At 35.6% G+C, this 22,845-nt stretch overlaps 1 protein-coding gene and 1 pseudogene across 1 annotated transcript in view; one reads left to right on the top strand and one right to left on the bottom strand.

Annotated features, from left to right (window-relative positions):
- GPR137C (G protein-coupled receptor 137C) overlaps positions 1–22,845 on the bottom strand; it is a 66,710-nt gene that overhangs the window by 20,590 nt on the left and 23,275 nt on the right. Inside the window, exons 2-3 of the mRNA XM_045900865.3 lie at positions 6,304–6,347; positions 4,624–4,852 (exon numbers count right to left, since the gene is read on the bottom strand). Coding sequence (XP_045756821.1) covers positions 4,624–4,852; positions 6,304–6,347 — 273 coding nt within the window. The remainder of the gene's footprint in view (positions 1–4,623; positions 4,853–6,303; positions 6,348–22,845) is intronic.
- On the top strand, positions 7,803–9,897 carry LOC123862003 (small nuclear ribonucleoprotein Sm D1-like; annotated as a pseudogene).

Below are 22,845 nucleotides of genomic sequence, written 5' to 3'. Positions count from 1 at the left end.
CAGGGAGCCCGATGCAGGAGTTGATCCCAGGACCCCGGGATCATGACCTGAGCTGAAGGCAGACGCTTAACCGACTGAGCCACCAAGATGCCCATCACTATGCATTTTAATGTTAAAAGTTATGCTATAATTCTGATAAAAATTAAATAAATTCGAATGTACCACAGAAATCATAGAAATGAAGGCAAAGCAAACAGCAATAAAAAAAACCTAATGGGAGAAAAAGACCAATACTAACACATAATCATGTCAATAAATACAAATGATTTGTTTACCATATAAAGTGTTTGTTAAAACCCCAACAAATCTATATTTTAAGTTAATGAAATATACCTGAAATATTAGCAATAGATAAAAAGTTAAGATAGCATCATCTATCATGACCATGCAAATAAAAGAATATTAAGATTGTAATAAAAGATACAGTTTTCAGAACAAAGATGCCTACGATTAAAAATGCATTACAGAATTTCAACAATATTTTTTTCTAAAAATTTTAAAGGGAAGCTAGTTAAATATTAGATGAAATGTGACCTATTAGAGACTTCAACCCTTATCAAAAGCTGTGTGGAATGGTACATAAATAAGGTGGAGTCACATAAAATTTAAATAAAATATTTAAATAAAATATTTAAAAGAGAAATTCACTTCTTCAATGATTCTTATTCTGTTTTGGATCACTGTTCCTTTTGAGAATTTGATTACATGTATAGGACCCCTTTCCAGTTAAATTTTGCCAACAATTTCAGGTATTCAAGAACTTCCTGAAACTACATTACCATCTCTTAGTACATGTTAGGATCATAATAGCTAACATTTAAAAGCACGTCCCAAGTGCTAGGCATTATACCAAGCACTTTATATAAAATTTCATTTAGTCCTTTTAACCACCTTACAAGGTACGACCTTACCCTAAATAATAACCTATAAGATCAGCACTATCATTATTTCTATTTTACAGATCAGCTGATTGAAGCTTAGAGATGCAGTTACTTGTCCACTGCCACATAGCCAGTAAACCGGAGATGGGATTTATGGCCTTATCTCCTTGATCTCAGGTTTCCAGCTCTTAATCATTATGACACTTCACTAAGGTCTTTCCAAATTAACTAAAAATTGGTATATCTGAAAAAAAGATATAAACATATCCAAAATATATCCAATACCATTTTTTATTTATACCACCCTCATTGCAAAAGAGAATTTGAAGTAGTTACAGAGATGCACACAAAATAAAAAAAATATACAGGAATGTGTATGTGTGTGGTGGTGCTGGGGAATAAGAAAATGAGATAAAACTAGAGGTAGAGCCAGAACCCAAAGTGGATATCATAAGGTCATCTATGATTGATGTAGAGGTGAGCCACATATTTGCCGCTGAATGGCATAGTGGTCAGAGAAAAAAAGGATTTAATCAATACTGTTTTACCTGGTACTGAACTGGAGAAAAAGATCTTTTCTGTGGAACACTGTGTAGACAATATTCTTAAGAACATTATACAATAGTGACTTTTAAGATAAACATTTCTTACATATTTCTTTGTATAGGTCAAAGCATGATGTCAAAGTACAAGTCAGAACAAACAATTCTATCCATGGTACAATGTAGTCTGAGTACAAAACATGTGGACTGGGCTAAAGATAAACTGTAGAATAGATAGGAAAGACTAGATATCTTTTCAGGTAATCTTTCTGGCGATTAAGTTTTTTAATTTAACAGTTAAGAGTTTATTTCAAGAACCTGGAATACAGAAATTCTATAATGTTTAGTAAGCCAGATTCATATGCATAGACACTCAAGCAGAGGGTAAAACTGGTAACTTCTCATGGAAGTCGGGGGACCTGAATAGATGTCTAAATTTTAGACCTTCCACCAAAATAAGTTGAAGGAAGACCTATAGATAAAGATAATATCTAATTCACATTGATATATAAGTATGTAATGTTGGAGGCATGGCTGAAATTGAAACAGAAAATTTCCTTTGGTTTTGTTAAATGAGAATGTTCGTACAATATAACAAGATGATGGGAAGCTGCCAAAGCAGTACTTGAGAAAACATATCACTCTAAATATCTTGTTTACAAAATAATAAATCATGTATCTATGTAAGAACACAGACAAAGGACAAAGTAAAAACCTTAAATATGTAAGAAAATAAAAAAATGAAAGAGCAGAAATAAACTATTCAAATTGACAATAACTAATATTTAAAAAACCCCAGAGTTGCTACTTTGAAAAAGAGAACCAATACACAGCACTGTCCTAGTTGCTAACCAAATAAACAAAAATTTTTTTAAAGAGAAATCAGATAGTTGTTTCTAAATTTTATTTTTTAAGTGAAGGAGAAGGAATCAAATTAAGTTCATAAAAACGGGAAACACTAGAGTTATGCCTTCAAAGTTTGGTAAGATGAGTACCCACAGGTATAGAGCACTGGGTGGGAGAGAGATGTTCCTGGAAAATGAAACAGCCTAAGGATACAGAGACAGGAAAGAATATTGTGTGTCATTTAGAAATAAGGTAGGTAAGATTGAGTTGAAACAAATCATGGAAGATCTCATTATCCCTGAATATGTAGGAGAAGGAAAGAAGAATAAAAAGAAAAACAAGACCAAAGTCTGAGCTTTAAGGAAATGCTCTTAGGGAGAGTAGGAAGCAGACTCAGTTTGAAAGTGGCAGAGGTAGATGTTCAGCCTATATTTGTTGATTGAATAAAAGAAATGGCTATTCCTGTACAGAAGTCAAAAAATAAAAATGGGCCTAGTGATTTTACAAGGAGAACATGGAAACAACATGATGTACTCTTTGAATAAATAAGTTTATGACCTAGTTAGGAAGACCAAGAACTACATAACAATACAATGTAATACAAATAATCTAGTATCTCATATTATATTTACCTTTAAAGGCATGTATTTAAGCATGTCTCTCCAATGTTCCTAGAGAATTCTGAATCCATGCACCTTTTAAATGTAAGACTTCTAAAATAATAATAATAAAAAATGAATACCTTTCATACAATAGAGGAAGATGTTTGAAATAATTCTGGAGGAGTTATCAGATGAGATTTTCCTCTCGGTTTTGCAACTTTACTATATGCAGAGAAATATTTATTTCAAAGTAAGTAAATCCAAACTTTCAAAGTTGTTAGATATCCAGAAAAGAAGCCTTTTATTTATTTATTTTTTTAAGATTTTTTTTTTAAATTTATTTGACAGAGAGAGACACCATGAGAGAGGAAATACAAGCAGGGGGAGTGGGAGAGGGAGAAGCAGGCTTCCCACCGAGCAGTGAGCCCCATGTGGGACTCGATCCCAGGACCTGAGCCGAAGGCAGACGCTTAACGACTGAGTCACCCAGGCACCCCAAAAAGAAGCCTTTTAAATTCAACCACATCTATTTATGCTTTATCACTACATAAGCACAAGGTATGAATGTTATGGCGATGTTATTACATTAAGTGGAGATGCTGTTGCTACACCAAAAGATTATATACCATAACATTACCATTTTTAACACTAAGCTGAAGCCAGAATTAGCAAAAATATTTACATTTTGGGAACTTTTTAGGATGGAAATTGGATACAATAATTTTCCAGGTAAGATTAATAGGTTTGAAAGTCTCTCTCTCTCTCTGAATATATGTTTTTATTTTTATATCTATATTTATATTGCATTCTATTGATACATGTTTAAAAACTAAAATTAAAGTATCTACCTAAATTTAAAGGACAAGTTGATTACCATACATTCAATTAAAGCACCTTGCTTTTACTAGGATTATATGAAAGAAGGCAACAATATGTGAAGTCTAACTATATTTCAGAGAACTGTTCTGTTTAAGAGACTATCTTGCCTGTCTTCAGTGAATAGATAATGATGCTAAATTAGGGCAAGCTCGTGAGTATATATAAATCGCACCCCCAAATCCACACATCTATACCCACATACCCAGTGACACATATACACTGTGATGACTGATTCCTGCTCAACCACACTGTCAATCGACAGTAGAGACTTTTATGGTTCTTTGTTAATAAGTTAGCATTGGCCTCTGTTTGCTGATCCAAACAAAGCATAAGGAAAGGCAGAAGCAAGGCATTTATAAATTTAATTACATGACTAGCTGTTTTAAAATCATAGGGTCTTCATATGATGGGATGAAGTAACATTTGCTAAATCTTTATACAAATAAACACCACCTTAGAAGTATGACATCTTAACACTGCTAACCCAAATGTATGTAGACATAATCTGGTAAATTTGTTTAATGGCAATATTATCACCATTACTGACGAAATCTTAAATTGTTAGTGTGGCTTATATATTAGACCATTTGTGACACATTCACAAAATTCTGGTTTATTTCATTTACCCTCCTATGCAGAGGATATAAGTACAGAAAATACAATATGCTCAATATAAACTTTTAAAAAACTATTATTTAGTAAGGGCCAAGTTTTGAATGCCTTTTAATATCTTGTGACCATTCTTTCAAGCTCAAAAATGTGCCTTACATTCAGAACACTTTTTAAAAAACATAAGCTTTCCATTAAAATATGCTTCACAGAATGAGGATTTGAAGCTAGATTTTCAAGTATAAATTTAAGAAATATACTTACCTTTGATTCGAGGTAGACATTTGCTGATGACATTTTTGTAATTTTGCATATGTAACTAACTAAAGAGATGGCACAAAGAATAAACAGGCTATCATTAATTAATGCTCGAACAAACACAGTCCATTTCAACTGATTTTCTGGGACATCTCCATGGACTAGCATTGCACAAGTCAAGTTCACCACTAAAAAAAGAAGGCTTGCCAATATAAAGCCCAAATGCAACAGAATTCTGAAAGAAAAAAAATAAATTTATTAGATGTTTATATATTAATGAGAGAGTAGACTTAATTCTGAATTAGTGTGCTACTTCAGGTACAATAATACTGTCAGCTTAAAATCTTTATAATTTCATTAAATACAAATTTAAGAATCAGAGTTACTTGGGATATCTTTGCTGTTATGAAATTAGTATCTAAACAATTTTAAAATGGCATTAGGCTTTAAAACATTAATTTAAAAATAACTGAATGGGCCTTGAACTCAGTTGCCTCTACCAGGAAGAATAATATAAGATTATTTTAACACTAATTAAAGTAATCCTGCACTTTTCATTTTTATAACTACTAAACATATTTTCATTGACCTTTCCATTCAAAGAATTACCAGGCTTTTATAATTTGCTTGGAAAATTAATATACTCTATCTAAATTTAAATTGATCACTAATATTAATTTTAAGAGGTTAAGGGAAATGTGTTTTAAATAATGTTCAATTTTTATGAACTTCTGACTATCCATAGCAAACATGACTTTCAAACATGACCAAAGAAGAACATAGGGACAGTAAACGTAGAGTTTCAAGCACCTCATCAATACCCTGGCTTTCTATAAAGTTGCATGTTTATTATGCATACACAGCAACTCTGAAAATGAAATGCCTCCACTATATTCCCCTAAGAAAAATGAGACCACTGCGACTCTTCAGGTAAGGTGTGGATATTTGTATCAAGTAGCTATAACAGCTATCTATTCCCAATTTAAATATGTTTATAACCTCAATTAATATGAGCCAGAAATTTATTTGGCATCCTAATATCTTCTATTTTGGGTCACTTTCAAGGGTGGGAATCATAAAATGTTGTCTGCCTTTGGAACTAGTTTACAAGAGGTTAATCGAAGGTAATGTGTAATCTGTAACAAGCAATCTTTTTAAAGTGTACATTCAAAGTACAAAGATTTTAGTTTGAGAAGTTCAGATCTTAGTATTCTCTCAGATTATGTAATAAAAATAATAATATATAACTTGAAACCCAAAGTGGACCTTGAAAGTTACCCATATACCCAGGGGAAACCAAGGTATAGAGAGGTTAAATGAGTTGCATGGTCAACAATTGGAGAATTGGTCTGAAACCCAACTCTCATTTTTGATGTTAGTCAGTACAGAAGCATTCCTTATTTCATGGAACTATACTACTATACATGCGTGCCCCAAACAGTAAAATCTAACTTTAGTATGTGTGGGCCCTAGGAAACTCTATCTGTAGCAGAGCAGCAAAAAAAGGTGTTAGGCAGCGATATGGCTGAAGGGGGAGAACTGTCGGTTACTCAATTCATTTCCCATGTGCTAATCTAACTACTGGACTTCCTATAAAATTGCTATAGGACCTTCAGCTACCATGCCCTTCTACCTTGAAAAGTCTATTGTGAAAAAAAATTAGATCTTGCTACTCATGAAACTTACTTGTGTTTGTCAAGTTCAGTGGCACATCTGACTTTACATATAACCTATAAAGAGAGTATAGAAAAAGGTTTTGAAAAAACATGTAATATAGTATTCCTTTTTTTTTAAAAGATTTTATTTATGCATTTGAGACACAGAGATACAGAGAGAGAGAGAGAGAGCATGAGCAGGGAGAGAGGCAGAGGGAGAGGGAGAAGCAGGCTCCCCGCTGAGCTAGGAGCCGGATGTGGGGCTCAATCCCAGGACCCTGGGATCATGACCTGAGCCGAAGGCAGACACTTAACCATCTGAGCCACCGAGGCTCCCAAATATTCTTTTTTTTTTTTTTTTAAGATTTTATTTATTTGACAGAGAGAGACACAATGAGAGAGGGAACACAAGCAAGGGGAGAGGGAGAGGGAGAAGCAGACTCCCTGCTGTGCAGGGAGCCCAATGCAGGGCTCAATCCCAGTACCCTGGGATCATGACCTGAGCCAAAGGCAGACGCTTAGTGACTGAGCCACCCAGGCGCCCCGGCGCCCAAATAAACTTGTTTTGACTTTGTGTTTCAAAGTGATACAACTACAAATAATAATATGTTACGAATAACATAAGTAAATTCAAGTGTTAACATTTGAACTACCACGAAGCAAAAATAAGGTTTCCAAAGGCTTAAATCAATAATAATTTTCTTTGTTATAGTCTCAAATTTAAATTTCTATCATTAAAAATTTAAACAGAATTAATCCAGTTTAAACATTTATTGAACTTTTATTATGAGCCAGACATTGTGCTGGATAGCTTGCCACCTATTCTAAACTTCAATATATTATTTACATTTTGTCTTTTTTTTTTTTTTTTAAAGATTTTATTTAGTTATTTGTCAAAGAGATAGAGAGAGAATGCACACAAGCAGGGAGAGCTGCAGGCAGACCAGGCACAGGGAGAAGCAGGCTCCCCGCTGAGCAAGGAGCTGGATGCGGGACTCAATCCCAAGAACCTAGGATCATAATCTGAGCTGAAGGCAGATGTTTAACTGACTGAGCCACCCAGGTGTCCCACTTACATTTTGTCTTAAAATGGAACTACTTACTTAAATATGAATATGTCTGAATGTTCTCCAAAGATTATTTTCCCCTAAGATTCAATGAAGTAGTAAAAGGAAACAAGGGACCAAAAAATGGACACAAAGATAATGAGCATATATCATATTTAGTAAACTTCCTTCCTTCACAAAGCCTTGCAAAGGGTAGGTTCTCAAATACTTGTTGAATAAATTAAGTAGGTAGGTAAATAGAATTTGAAATAAACATGGTAAATTCTGAGAGCATAGTGTGGAAGGTTTTAATTTCTTCCTGGCGAATTTGGACTTTATTTATTTAGATGATGGGAAGATACTGAAGTTTTTTTATGTAGAAACTCCAAAATATGAAATTTCATTAATCTGGCATCAGTGCACAGGCTAGTACAGAGGAACTATGGTTATAGGACTATTGAAATAGGGTGTGAACTTTGGGGACATGGAAAGAAAGAGGCAAGTATAAAACAGAATAAAAAAATAGTGTAAGTACTCAATAACTTACTAATTCCATTTAAGCATTTATTGAGCACACATTATGAAAGGTGCTGTGGATTCATAAATATAGTAATTGTTTCTGCTCTCAAGGAGCTCAGTTTATTGAAGAAACAGATAAACCATATATTTTGACACACTGTGATATCAATGCAAAAGATACCATCACAACATCTAAGAAGGGGGAAAGATTAATTCAGTCCAAGAAATGGTGTGAGGTAAGGAGAAAAGGGAAAGACTGTGTAGAGCCAGTGAGGACTTCTCAAAGGAAGTAACATTTGAACCAGATCTAAGTTATGAAGGGCAAATGAGTGTTAGGTAAATGCTCAGGCAAAGATAGCAGCCTGTGAACACATGCATATCTGTGTATTTTGGTTAACCAGAAGCTAGATGTGATACAGGCGTCTAAAATATTATCCTATTAGTTCCCTAATCATTCTCAGGTGTATCCATTTTCTCTGTCTCCACTACTAAGGTACATATTACAACACATTTTCAGTTGGTTTCTCTGCTCCCATTCTTTATTCCATCTATATCTTTTGAAGGTAAGTGTTCATTTTACTACTTTTCCTTTATTCTCACCTGTCTATATATAATTTTTATTTTTATTTTTATAAATTGTACTAATATATATATATATATATATAACACAAAACTCACCATTTAACCATTTGTTAAAGATTTTTAAAATTTATTTGAGAGAGAGCGTGGGCATGGGGGTGCAGAGGGAGAGGGAGAAGCAGACTCCCTGCCGAGCAGGAGGCTGACACAGCCCATTCCAGGGCACTGAGATCATGACCTGAGCCAAAGGCAGATGCTTAATCAACTGAGCCACCCACACACCTCTCAACCATTTTTTAGAGACTTTTATATTTATTTTACACAGAAAGAGAGAAAGAGAGAGTGGGGGGAGGGGCAGAGGGAGAGGGAGAGAGAAATTTAAGCAGGCTCTGTGCTGAGCTTGGAGTCCAACACTGAGCTCCATCCCATGACCTTGATATCACGACCTAAGCTGAAACCAAGAGTCAGGAGCTTACCAACTGAGCCACCCAGGCGGCCCCCATTTAAACATTCTTAAGTGTATAGTTCAATTACATTAAGTACATTCACATCGTTGTGCAAACTATCACCATCATCCATCTCCAGAACTTTTTCACCCCCCCAAACTAAAACTCTGTATTCATTAAACAATAACTCCTGATTCTTCTCTCCTCCAGCACCTGGCAACCACCATTATACTTTCTGTCTGTGAATTTTTTTTTTTAAAGATTTTATTTATTTATTTGAGAGAGAGAGAATGAGAGACTGAGAGCATGAGAGGGAGGAGGGTCAGAGGGAGAAGCAGACTCCCTGCTGAGCAGGGAGCCTGATGCAGGACTCGATCCCGGGACTCCAGGATCATGACCTGAGCCGAAGGCAGTCGCTTAACCAACTGAGCCACCCAGGCGCCCTCTGTCTGTGAATTTGACTGCTGTAGTAACCTCATCTAAGGGGAATCATACAGTATTTGTTCTTTTGTGATTGGCTCATATCACTTAGCATAATGTCCTTAAGGTTCATCCATGTTGTAACTTGTGTCACATTTTCCATCCCCTTTAAAGCTGAATAAGGTTCAATTTCATCACTGAGTCAGGAAACTGTAACCATCGAATTAAAGAATGGAACACAGGTCCACGGAACAATCACAGGTGTAGAGGTCAGCATGAATACCCATCTTAAAGCTGTGAAAATGACTTTGAAGAATAGAGAACCGGTACAGCTGGAAACACTGAGTATTTGAGGAAATAACATTCGATATTTTATCCTATCAGACAGCTTACCTCTGGATACACTACTTGTGGATGTTGAACCAAAGGTGAAATCTAAGAAAAGGGAAGCTTTGCAGGAAGAGGCCGAGGCCGAGGAAGAGGAAGAGGGGGTCCTAGGCGATAATGTCTCTCAAGATTACTATTTCAAAGTGATACATGATTGGGGATATTTTTTGTACAGGTTTTGTTTGTTTATGTCAGTTTTTAATAAACATAAATGTAGGACAAAAAAAAGCTGAATAAGTTTCCATTGTATGTATATATCACAATTTGTCTATCCATTCATCCATCAATGGACAGTTGAGTAGCTTCCACCTTTTGGGTATTGTGAATAATGCTGCTATAAACAATATGTTCTATATATGAACATGTTTTAATATGATTTAAAAAAATGATTTGACAGTAAGTTGTATATATGATGCTCCTTTAACACTAAATGTGTACTTCATTGTATACTTCCTTAAAAAATAAAATTATCTTATGTAACCACAATATAATTATGAATATTATAAAATTGAATGTCAATACAATACTATTACCTAATCTTCAGACCTTATTTAGATTTTGCCTTTTGTTCCAATAATGCCATTTTTGGGGAAAAATAGCAGGATTATGCATTAATCTGTGCATTTAATCTCCTTTAATTTTCAATTTTTCCTTTTGTCTTTTCAGTGATTTTGTAGAATGCTTCTCAGTTTGGGTTTATCTGTTTCTTCATAATTAGATTCAGGATATCCATTTTGGTAGGAATACCACAGAAGTGATGGCGCTGCGTTCTTCTCAATGAATTATATCAGGAGGCTCATGATGTTGATTTATCCCATTATTGTGATGCTCACTTTGAGCAATTGGTTAAGGTGGTGTCTACCAAATTTCTCCACTAAGTTACCATTTTTCTCATTGTAATGAGTACCATGTGGAGAGATATTTACAATGTAAATATCTTTTGTTCTTCAAACTTTCATCCACTAGTTTTGGCATCTATTGCCTGAATAAATTATTATTATTATGGGGCATTTTTATTTTAAAAAGTAAATCTGATCATATTACTCCAGGACAAAGCCCACACTCCTTTTGACATAACAGGTCTTTCATCATCTTGCCCCACCTTCCCATCATTGCATCCTTTTATCCCTATCTTCAATCTTATGGTCAGTCATTTTGGATTATCTACAACTCTTCAAATAAGGGATTCAGTTTCACATCTTTGTGCCTTCCTATGCATTTTTACTTTCCCTGAAATAAGCTTTCTGTGTCATATAACAAATTCCAACTCATCCTTCAAGACTTTACCTGTGTTATCTTTTATATGTCACCTTAAATGACTTAGGAAGAGAAACACCACTCTGTATCCTTGCTTTACTAATCACATTTTACAGTATTTATTTACATTTTTATTTACCTCTTAAGAGACACCAGAACTTACTCATATTTATAGCCCTAGTACTGAGCATAAAGCTTGGTTCATAGTAAGTTTTCAGAACATGTTGGAATAAATGACCAGTGATTTTAGGTCAAAGCAAGTGTTTTGGTGAAATACAGCACAAGTGAAATTGGAGGGGCAAGCAGTTGTCCAGTTGTGGAGATGTTGTATAAAAATGCTAAAGAATTAGTCTTTAACTCCCATAAACTCTGTAATACAATTTTATGTTTGAGTGATTTCTTAGGTGAAGTGTAGAAAATGGATTAGAATGGTGTGAAGGACTCTAGTTAAAATATTGTTGAACTTGACAGAGTCTACTCAACCACATTCTCAGGTTATGAACCTAAAGACCTAAATGTGAGAACTGAAAATATAAAAATACTAGAAGAGAGCACAAACAGTAGTTTTTCTGACATTGACCACAGCAACATTTATCTAGCTATGTCTCCTCAGGCAAGGGAAACAAAAGCAAAAACAAACTATTGGGACCACATCAAAATAAAAAGCTTCTGTACAACAAAGGAAACCATTGACAAAACAAAAAGACAACCTACTGAATGGAAGAAGATATTTGCAAACGATATATCCAAAAAGGGGTTAATATCCAAAATATATGAAGAACTTATACAACTCAACACCAAAAAAACAAATAATCTAATTAAAAATGGACAGAAGACATGAACAGACATTTCTTCAAAGAAGACATACGGATGGCCAACATACACATGAAAAGATGCTCAGCATCACTCATTATCGGGAAATGCAAATCAAAACCACAATGAGATATCACCTGTCAGAATGCCTAAAATAAAAAACACAAGAAAGAACAAGTCTTGGGATGCCTGGGTGGCTCAGTCGGTTAAGCGTCTGCCTTCAGCTCAGGTCATGATCCCAGGGTCCTGGGATGGAGTCCCACATTGGGCTCCTTGCTCAGCAGGGAGCCTGCTTCTCCCTCTGCCTGCTGCTCTCCCTGCTTGTGCTCTCTCTCTCTCTTTCTCTCTGACAAATAAATAAATAAAATCTTAAAAAAAAAAAGAAAGAACAAGTCTTGGTGAGGATGTGGGAAAAAAGGAACCCTTCGTGCACTATTGGTGGGAATGCAAACTGGTGTGGCCACTGTGGAAAACAGTATGGATGTTCCTCAAAAAATTAAATATCCAGTAATTCAAATACTGGGTATTTACCCAAAGAATATAAAAACACTAATATGAAAATATGTTTACTGAAGCATTATTTATGAGAGCCAAGACATAGAAGCAGTCCAAGTGTCCATTGATAGATGAATGGATAAAGAAGATGTGGTACATGTATACAATGGAATATTACTCAGCCATAGAAAACAACAAAATCTTGCCATTTGCAACAACAGAGATGGATCTAGAGGATATTAGTCTAAGTGAAATGTTAGAGAAAGACAAATACCATATGATTTCACTCATATATGGAATCTAAGAAACAAACAAATGAACAAAGAAAAAAAGAGAGAAACAAATAACAAAAAAGACTCCTAGAGAAAATATAGAGAACAAATTGGTGGTTACCAGAAGGAAGGTGAGTGGAAGGATGGATGAAATAGGTAAAGGGAATTAAGAGTATACTTATTGTGATGAGCAGTGAGTAATGTACAGAATTGTTGAATCACTATATTGTACACTAAAACCAATATAACACTGTAAACAATTATACTGGATAAAAAAGAAAATAATGTTATATGAATGAAATTATACAGTATGTAACCTCTTGGAATTGGATTTTTTCACTCACCATAATTCTTTGGAGATGCATGTAGATTGCTGTGTGTAGGAATAAATTTGTTCTTTAAAAAAAATAAAGCATTGATAGAATGAGTGCACCGCTGACAAAAATTTTAAAAAGTCAGATTGTGGAATTGATTCTTAGGTTTAAAATTTATTACATATAGGCAGAAATATTGAGAAGATAGGTGAGTTTTGGATTATAATAAGGAAATTACAGTCACCACAGAGATGACAACTGAAACTCAAACTAGAAGACATTTGAAGGAACAATATAGAATAGAAAGTCAACCTATGATATGTTCACATCTAATAGAATGAAAAATCAAAAAGAGGGAAGGAAAGAGAGATAGGCAAAGGAGACAAATCTAAGAATCAGATTAGTCATAGAAAACAGCAGACTAGTTTAGAGGTAATAGGAAGCAAGGATAGCCTTTATTAAATTCTGCAAAAAGTCAAGAATGATTAAGAAAAGTTGAATCACAGATCTGTACCTCTGAAACAAATAATGCAATATATGTTAAGAAAAAAAAAGAAGATAGCAGGAGGGGAAGAATGAAGGGGGGGGGAATCGGAGGGGGAGACGAACCATGAGAGACGACGGACTCTGAAAAACAAACTGAGGGTTCTAGAGGGGAGGGGGGGTGGGAGGATGGGTTAGCCTGGTGATGGGTATTGGGGAGGGCACGTTCTGCATGGAGCACTGGGTGTTATGCACAAACAATGAATCGTGGAACACTACATCAAAAACCAATGATGTAATGTATGGTGATTAATATAACAATAAAAAAATTAAAAAAAAAAGAAAAGAAAAGACCATTTGGTTGGGTCACCGGTATGTCATGGATACCTTGGAGAGAATAGTTTTCGGTGGAATAAACAGAACAAAAGTACAAGGAGTTAATAGAGAGTACAACAACAAAGACAGTGAGTATAGACTATATGAGATATATGTGAAGATAAGAGAAACCTGGGAAAATCTGTGTTGAGAGACATTTCTCTATGAACATTGCACATTTCTGCATGGTCCAGGTCTTCTGAGCAAAGGGCTTTGCATAGCAAACATCCTTGAAAAGTAGAGACAGTGTCTACCTTAAGTCCAGAGGGAAGATTTATTTCTTGGCTAGTGGAATAAAGATAGAGAATATCTCTCTCCCTGGGGACATTTGGGTGTAGCGGGGCGGGGATGATAAAGTCTCTGTATCTGTCCTTGCTTACATTCCAGAGTAAAGATAAGGTCTGACTGTCTGTCTCCCTTCCTTATTTCAGGGTTCTTACCCTGTAACATATCTTGCGGTAGGCATAAGTAACATCTGGCCCTCACTGTGTTAACTATATGGGAATTGGGGCTCAGGACCTGAAGCAAGACATTACTTTGGTTGTTGTTTTTGCCGTGAGTAATAAATGGTCTTTTTCTCTGACCCCATGGGTCTTGTGTTTTCTGTCAGTATATGTATATACAACTGTGGCAAGCTAATCTGTTAGCTTTCAAGTAAGGTAAGGTCTCAGACCTTTCACAGTTTCTGATTTAATAATCTGCTGGTCAGAAATAAACTAGAGATGGTGAAATGATAAATGGAGAGCAGGAGAGAGGAAGGGAGAGTTCTATTGTTAAAGAAGGCTCTAGAAGAAGCAGGTTAGCCTTTAAAAGGAAAACACATACTTTTGAATCAAGAGGTTAGAAAAGATAGTTGAAAAAGTAGGAGTTCTGCAGAGAAAATTTAAAATAATCTATAAACCAGCTCTGTTAAAATCAGAAATTTGGATGTAGCATGGATATAATCATTTTGATATAGAGAAGATGGATGAGAGAATTGGGCAGATGGATTCTATTTTTTTCTAGTAAAGTAGGAGGCAAGGTCATATCCTGAGAAGGGATGTTAGATTTAAGCACTTATAATATGGAAAACATTTTGAACACATGAACAGAAGGTTATAAAGGAATATTTTGAGGAGCAGATAGGTCCAGTTAAAGTCAGGTAGTTGACAGTGGACACTGTCTGCAAGATTTCCTAATTTTTAAATTGAAACAATCTAATAGGAAAAAAATAGATGCTATTATAAAAAGTTCAAATAACTAGGCTGCATTTTTCATGTAATAATTTAAAACTGTAACATGTGACACTACTATAGAGAAAGAAAAAGTGGGTGAGTGAACTATATTGGCACAGCAGAAAGTCAAGGAAGGGGAATACTAGATTGACTATAGGTTCTAAGTGCAAAAAATATCACAAGGAAGCTAATGGAGTAGGGAAAACAGAAGTGGTAAAGTGACCAAAAGTTAAGATGAGGGTGAAAAACAGATTAAAGGATGATTTCAAGCTGTATAAGGGAAAAGAGAAGACACTGGTTAAAAAGAATGCTTCATTTCCTTTTTTTTTTTTATTATGTTATGTTAGTCATCATACAGTACATCATTAGTTTTTTTAAATTTAATTTAATTTTGTTATGTTAATTACCATACATTACATCATTAGTTTTTGATGTAGTGTTCCATGATTCATTGTTTGTGTATAACACCCAGTGCTCCCTTCAATATGTGCCCTCTTTAATACCCTGGTGATGGGTATTAAAGAATTGCTTCATTTTCAATAGCTGAGCCAAGGTGTGGCCTTGTTGTTGGGTGGCTCAAATAGAAAGGGAGGGTTTTAGAGCTCTGAGAAGCCACTGAATTGAGACACATTGATGGATTATCGATATTGGCTTTAAAAAGATCTTTATAACAGCAGACCACGCCAGAAGAAGGAAAGTGCTGATTCATCCAGGAAAGTGGAAGTTATTATTATAGCCAATGATGACCTAATCAGATGGCATGGATTTCAGAGATGATGATGATATAACATCAGTAAGTAGTATTGGGAAACATAAAATAGGCTGATTGTTCTTCCCACAAATTGAGATGGGGGGCAGTTTATCCTTATACACAAAGTGTCATCTAGAAAAAGCTAGATTTCAGTGAAGGCATTTAACAGTTTCAAATGAAGAACAGAATGGGAAGAGGGTGGGAAGTGTAATAAGACTAAGGTCATGTACAGGGTCAAATAATGGGCCTGAGAGGGAGTTGAGCAGAATAAGGGAAGAATTAAAGGTCAGCTATCTGCCCAGATTTGCAGAATATGTTATAATGCATCATAGATTCAACCAGGTGCTTAAATCACATTTACAGTATACTAAGGTTACAAACAATGATCTGATACTGGTAGATTCCAAGTATTTATAGAATATAGCTAACAGGACATGATCCTGAGTAAAAAAAAAGTTAATAATATAAAAAATGTCAAGTATTTATATATTATTTGATAATATGAAAGTTCATGAAACATAATAAATATGTACTTTATGTAGATTTTTTTGAAGTTTAGAATGGTAAATAACATACATCTAAATGACTTGCTGGTGTTAATTTATGTCAGAGGGACCATATCTTTCCAGGGCTTTCTTAATATCAGAAGAACTGAATAAATGGGCCATTTATAGAAGGATATTATTCTTTATTACAAAGGTATGAAGAAGTACAATGGAATATTACTTAGCCATCAAAAAAAGAAATCTTTTTTTTTTTTTTTAAGATTTTATTTATTTGACAGAGAGAGACAGCAAGAGAGGGAACACAAGCAGGGGGAGTGGGAGAGGGAGAAGCAGGCTTCCCACTGAGCAGGGAGCCCCACATGGGGCTCAATCCCAGGATCCTGGGATCATGACCCGAGCTGAAGGCAGCCGCTTAACCGACTGAGCCACTCAGGCGCCCCGCAAAAAAGAAATCTTACCATTTGCAACAATGTGGATGGAACTAGAGGGTATTATGCTAAGTGAAATAAGTCTATCAGAGAAAGACAATTATATGATTTCACTCATATGTAGAATTTAAGAAACAAAACAGAGGATCATAGGGGAAGAGAGGGAAAAATAAAATAAGATGAAGTCAGAGAGGGAAACAAACCATAAGAAACTCTTAACTATAGGAAACACTGAGGGTTGCTGGAGGGGAGGTGGGTGGGGGGATCGGTAACTGGGTGATAGGCATTAATGAGGGCATGTGATGTAATGAGTACTGGGTGTTATACGCAACTGATGAATCACTGCACTCTACCTCCGAAACTAATAATACACTATATATTAATTGAATTTAAATAAAATAAAAAAACAAAGGTAAGAAGAATTACATGGATTGATGGATATCAAATGTTTTTCATCATATAACCCACCTTTATCCCATAAAGTAGTAGCCCCTAATTTAGAAAATACTGATTTAGAATTTTTGAGTTAATGAATATTTAAAATACTGTTATCATTAGCACACTTTATTTTATTAAAAAATTTCAATCTTTTTTTTTAAAGATTTTATTTATTTATGTGTGAGAGAGAGAGCATGTGTGGGGGGAGGTGCAGAGGGATAGGGAGAAGCAGGTTCCCCGCTGAGCAGGGAGCCCCAGTACAGGGCTCCATCCCAGGAGCCTGAGATCATGATTTGAGCTGAAGGCAGACACTTACCTGACTGAGCCACCCAGAAGCCCCTGTTGAGGGGCTATTTATAAGTGATCTGAAATGATTTTTCCATCTTAAAATGTCAATTCCATATTTGTCTCCCTGTTTAACTCCTCACATAAAGGGAAGAAAGATGAGAGTATGACAAATATGTTTTATTTGTGAATGTTTTCTAATGTAAGTTTAGTTAATACAGGTATCCCGAGATTTGAGGAAGAGTTAAACTGGAACTACGCTTTATTTATTGTTTTTCACTGCATGTAGAACCATGTTGCTTAGAGATGGTAAATACTGAAATACTTATAGAACAAATGCTTTTTATAGAATTTCTTTTTGTCAAGTTGATTTTTCCACTTTTGTTAATTTTAAATAAAAACTGGAATTTTCAAATGGAAACTTTATTGGAAAATTTGGAATTGATGCAAAAATGAATTATGGTGAACATAATCTCTTCTCCATGGTGAATAGATAGGCATACATATCCATCTATGTAGATTACTTTCACAGACATAGTTATCTATAGTTTCCATCTCAATTGCTTAAGTTCCCATGAAGAGTAATGCACCGTTTTCAAGCCTACCATTGCTACTACTTGCATATTAAAAAAAAAAAAAAATGAGGCCTTAGCTACTCTAGCTATAAATTGAATAGCCAGACTTTTTTTCAGATATTCTCTCTCAATGCCTACATTTCATTTTTAAGAACTTTTTTTTAACCTTCAAAGTATTTTTTCTTTACAGTAGCCTGTTCTTTCTAGGATACAATACCTTTTTGTCTCTTAGGATACTAATACCTTTCTTTCTTAAAAGATTTTATTTATGTATTTGAGAGAGAGAGCATGAGTGGGGAGAGTGGCTGAGGGAGAGGGAGAAGCAGACTCCCTGTTGAGCAGGGAGCCTGACACGGGGCTCAATCCCAGGACCCCAGGATCATGACCTGAACTGAAGGCAGATGCTTAATGACTGAGACACCCAGGTGCCCCTCTTTTTTTTTTTTTTTTAATTTCTTCTGTCAGGTAGACAAAATGAAGAGACAGAGAAATTTGACCCAAATTAAAGAACACTACAATGCCATAGCAAGGATCTAAGTGAAACAGATATAAATAACATGTCTGATAGAGAATTCAAAGCAATGATCATAAGGATATTCACTGGGCATGAGAAAAGAGTAGATGATATATAAGTGAGACCCTTAAGGAACAACATAGCAGAGATAAAGGGCTCAATAAACAAATTGAGAAAGATGCTTGACAGAATGAACAGCAGGATGGAAGAATCAGAGGAATGAATTAATGACTTAGAGGACAGAGTATTGGAAAGTAATCAAGCTGAACAAAAGAAAGAAAAGAGAACTATGCAAAACAAGAACAGACTTAGGAAACTCAGTGACCTCATCAAATGTAATAACATTCATACTATGGGAAAAAACCACAAAACAAGAAATAAAATGGCAATTAATACATATCTATCGATAATTACTTTGTATATAAATGGACTAAAAGCTCCAATCAAGACATAGGGTGACAGAATGGATAAAAAGCAAGACTCATCTACATGTTGCCTATCAGAGACTAATTTTAGACCTACAGACACCTACAGATTGAAAGTGAGGGGATGGGGGCGCCTGGCTGGCTCAGTTGGTATAGCATGGGATTCTTGATCTTGGGGTCATGAGTTCAAGCCCTAGTTGGGCATAGAACTTACTTTAAAAAATAAATAGAAAGTAAGGGGATGGAGAAACATCTAACATGCAAATGGATGTCCAAAGAAAGTCAGAGTAGCAATACTTATATCAGGCAAACTAGACTTTATTTTATTTTATTTTTTTTAAAGATTTTATTTATTTATTCATGAGAGACAGAGAGAGAGAGAGAGAGGCAGAGGGAGAAGCATGCTCCCAAGGAGCAGGAAGCCCGATGTGGGACTCGATCCCAGGACCCCGAGATCATGACCTGAGCCGAAGGCAGACACTCAACCATCTGAGCCACCCAGGCACCCTAGACTTTATTTTTTTTAAAGATTTTATTTATTCACATGACAGAGAGAGAGAGAGCACACAAACAGGGGGAGCAGCAGGCAGAGGGAGAGGGAGAAGCAGGCTCCCTGCTGAGCAGAGAGCCCAAAGTGGGGCTCAGTCCCATGACCTGAGCCGAAGGCAGATGCTTAACTGACTGAGCCACCCAGGTGCCCCAAAACAAACTAGACTAAAATAAAGAGTGCAACAAGAGACAAAGAAGGACACTATATAATAATAAATGGAATAATCCAACAAGAAGATATGACAATTGTAAATAGTTATGCATCCAACATTGGAGCACCCAAATACATAAAACAGTTAATAACAAACATGAAGAAATGAATCTGACTTTAATACAATAATAGTAGGGGACTTTAACACCCCACTAACATCAAAGGACAGATCATCTAAACAGAAAATCAATAAGGAAACAATGGCTTTGAATGACACACTGGAACAGATGGATTTAACATATTCAGAACATTACATCCTAAAAGTCTAGAATACACATTCTTTTCAAGTACACGTGGAACATTCTCCAGAATAGATCACATATTAGCCCACAAAACAAGCCTCAACAAATTCAAGAAGACTGAAGACATACCATGCATCTTTTCTGACCACAACGCTTTGAAACTAGAAGTCAACCACAAGAAAAAATCTGGAAAGACCACAAATATATGGAGGTTAAACAACATGCTACTAAACAATGAATTGGTCAATGAGGAAATAAGTTAAGAACTAAAAAAAGTACATGGAAACAAATAGAAATGAAAATACGATGGTCCAAAAACTTTGAGATGCAGAAAAAGTGATTCTGAGAGGGAAATTTATAAAATACAGGCCTACCTCAAGAAGGAAGAAAAATTCCAAATAAACAACCCAAACTTATACCTAATGGAGCTAGAAAAAGAACAACAAACATAATCTAAAACTAGCAGAAGAAAGGAAATAATAAATATTAGTGCAGAATAAATGATATAGAAAACTAAAAAACCGGGGCGCCTGGGTGGCTCAGTTGGTTGGGCGGCTGCCTTCGGCTCAGGTCATGATCCTGGAGTCCCTGGATTGAGTCCTGCATCGGGCTCCCTGCTCGGTAGGGAGTCTGTTTCTCCCTCTGACCCTCCTCCCTCTCGTGCTCTCTGTCTCTCATTCTCTCTCTCTCAAATAGATAAATAAAATCTTTAAAAAAAAAAAAAAAGAAAACTAAAAAACCAATAGAACAGATCAATGAAACCAGGAGCTGTTTTTTTGAAAAAAAAAAAAAAATCAATAAAATTGATAAACTTCTAGCCAGATTTATCAATAAAAAAAGAGAAAGGACTGAAATAAATAAAATCATAAATGAGAGAGGAGAAATAACAACCAACACCAAAGAAATGCAAACAATTATAAGAGAGTATTATGAAAAACTATATGCCAGCAAATTGGACAACCTAGAAGAAATGGATAAATTCATAAAAACATATAAACTACCAAAACTAAAACAAGAAGAAATTGAAAATTTGAATAGACAGATAACCAGCAAAGAAATTGAGTCAGTAATTTAAAAATTCCCAACAAACAAAAGTTCACGACCAGATGGCTTCCTAGGCAAATTCTACCAATCATTTAAGGAAGAGCTAATATCTATTCTTCTCAAACTATTCCAAAAAATAGAAAAGGAAGGAAAACTTCTAAATTCATTCTATGAGGCCAGCATTACCCTGATACCAAAACCAGATAAAGACACCACACAAAAAAAGAGAACTACAGGCCAATATCCTTGATGAGCTTAAATGCAAAAATACTCAATAAAATACTAGCAAACTGAATCCAACAATACATTAAAAAAATCATTCACCACAATCAAGTGGGATGTATTCCTGGGTTGCAAGAGTGGTTCAAGGGGCGCCTGGGTGGCTCAGTTGTTAAGTGTCTGCCTTCGGCTCAGGTCATGATCCCAGGGTCCTGGGATTGAGCCCTGCATCGGGCTCCATGCTTCGCGGGAAGCCTGCTTCTCCCTCTCCGACTCCCCCTGCTTGTGTTCCCTCTCTCACTGTGTCTCTCTCTGTCAAATAAATAAAATCTTAAAAAAAAAAAAAAGTGGGGGCGCCTGGGTGGCTCAGTCGTTAAGCGTCTGCCTTCAGCTCAGGTCATGACCCCAGGCTCCTGGGATCGAGCCCCGCATCAGGCTCCCTGCTCAGCAGGAATCCTGCTTCTCCCTCTCCCACTCCCCCTGCTTGGGTTCCCTTTCTCACTGTCTCTCTCTCTGTCAAATAAATAAAATAAAATCTTTAAAAAAAAAAAAAGTGGTTCAATATTTGCAAATCAATCAACGTGATACATCACATCAATAGAGAAAGGATAAGAACCATATAATCATTTCAATAGACACAGAAAAAGCATTTGACAAAGTATAACATCCATTCATGATAAAAACCCTCAATGAAGTTGGTTTAGAGTGAATATACCTCAACGTAATAAAGGCCGTATATGAAAAACTCACAGCTAACCTCATCCTTAATGGACAAAGATGTCCATTCTCACCACTTTTATTCAACATGGTACTAGAAGGTCTAGCCACAACAATCAGACAATCAAAAGAAATAAAAGGCATCCAAATTGGTAAGGAAGAAATAAGACTTTCACTATTTGCAGATGACATGATACTCTATATAGAAAACCTGAAGATCCACCAAAAAACTGCTAGAACAGATGTACGAATACAGTAAAGTTGCAGAATATCAAATCAATGTACAGAAGTCTATTGCATTTCTAGCCACCAATAATGAAGCAGCAGGAAGAGAAATTAAGAAAACAATCTCATTTACTATTGGACCAAAAATAATAAAACACCTAGGAATAAACCAACCAAAGAGGTGAAAGACCTGTACTCTGAAAACTATAAAACACTGATGAAAGAAATGGAACACAACACAAAGAAATGGAAAGACAGGGATGCCTGGGTGGCTCAGTCAGTTAAGCGTCTGCTTTTGGCTCAGGTCATGATCCCAGGGTCCTGGGACTGAGTGCCGCATTGGGCTTCTCGCTCAGTGGGGAGCCTGTTTCTCCTTCTGCCTGCTTCTCCCTCTGCCTGCTGCTCTCCCTGCTTGTGTTCTCTCTGGCAAATAAATAAATAAAAAATCTTAAAAAAAAAAAATGGAAAGACATTCCATGCTCATGGATTAGAAGAACAAATATTGTTAAAATATTTTAAAAACAATCTACACATTTAATGTAGTCCCTATCAAAATACTGATAGCATTTTTTTTTTTTTTCAAAATGAACAATCCTAAAATGTGTATGGAACCACAAAAGACCTTGAATAGCCAAAGCAATCTTGAAAAAGGAAAGTAAAACTGGAGGCATCATAATTACAGACTTCAAGTAATTCTACAAACCTGTAGTAATGAAAACAGTATGATACTGGCACAAAAACAGACACATAGATCAATAGAACAGAATACAAAATCTGGAAATAAACCCACAACTATATGAACAATTAATCTCAACAAAGCAGGA

The sequence above is a fragment of the Mirounga angustirostris genome, unplaced genomic scaffold (genome assembly GCF_029215605.1).
Source record: "Mirounga angustirostris isolate CCGP_5_RB_7025 unplaced genomic scaffold, mMirAng1.0.hap1 SCAF_9, whole genome shotgun sequence".
NCBI lineage: Eukaryota > Metazoa > Chordata > Mammalia > Carnivora > Phocidae > Mirounga > Mirounga angustirostris.
The sequence above is the reverse complement of the archived record's forward strand: the minus strand, read 5'-3'. Positions and strand labels throughout refer to the sequence as shown.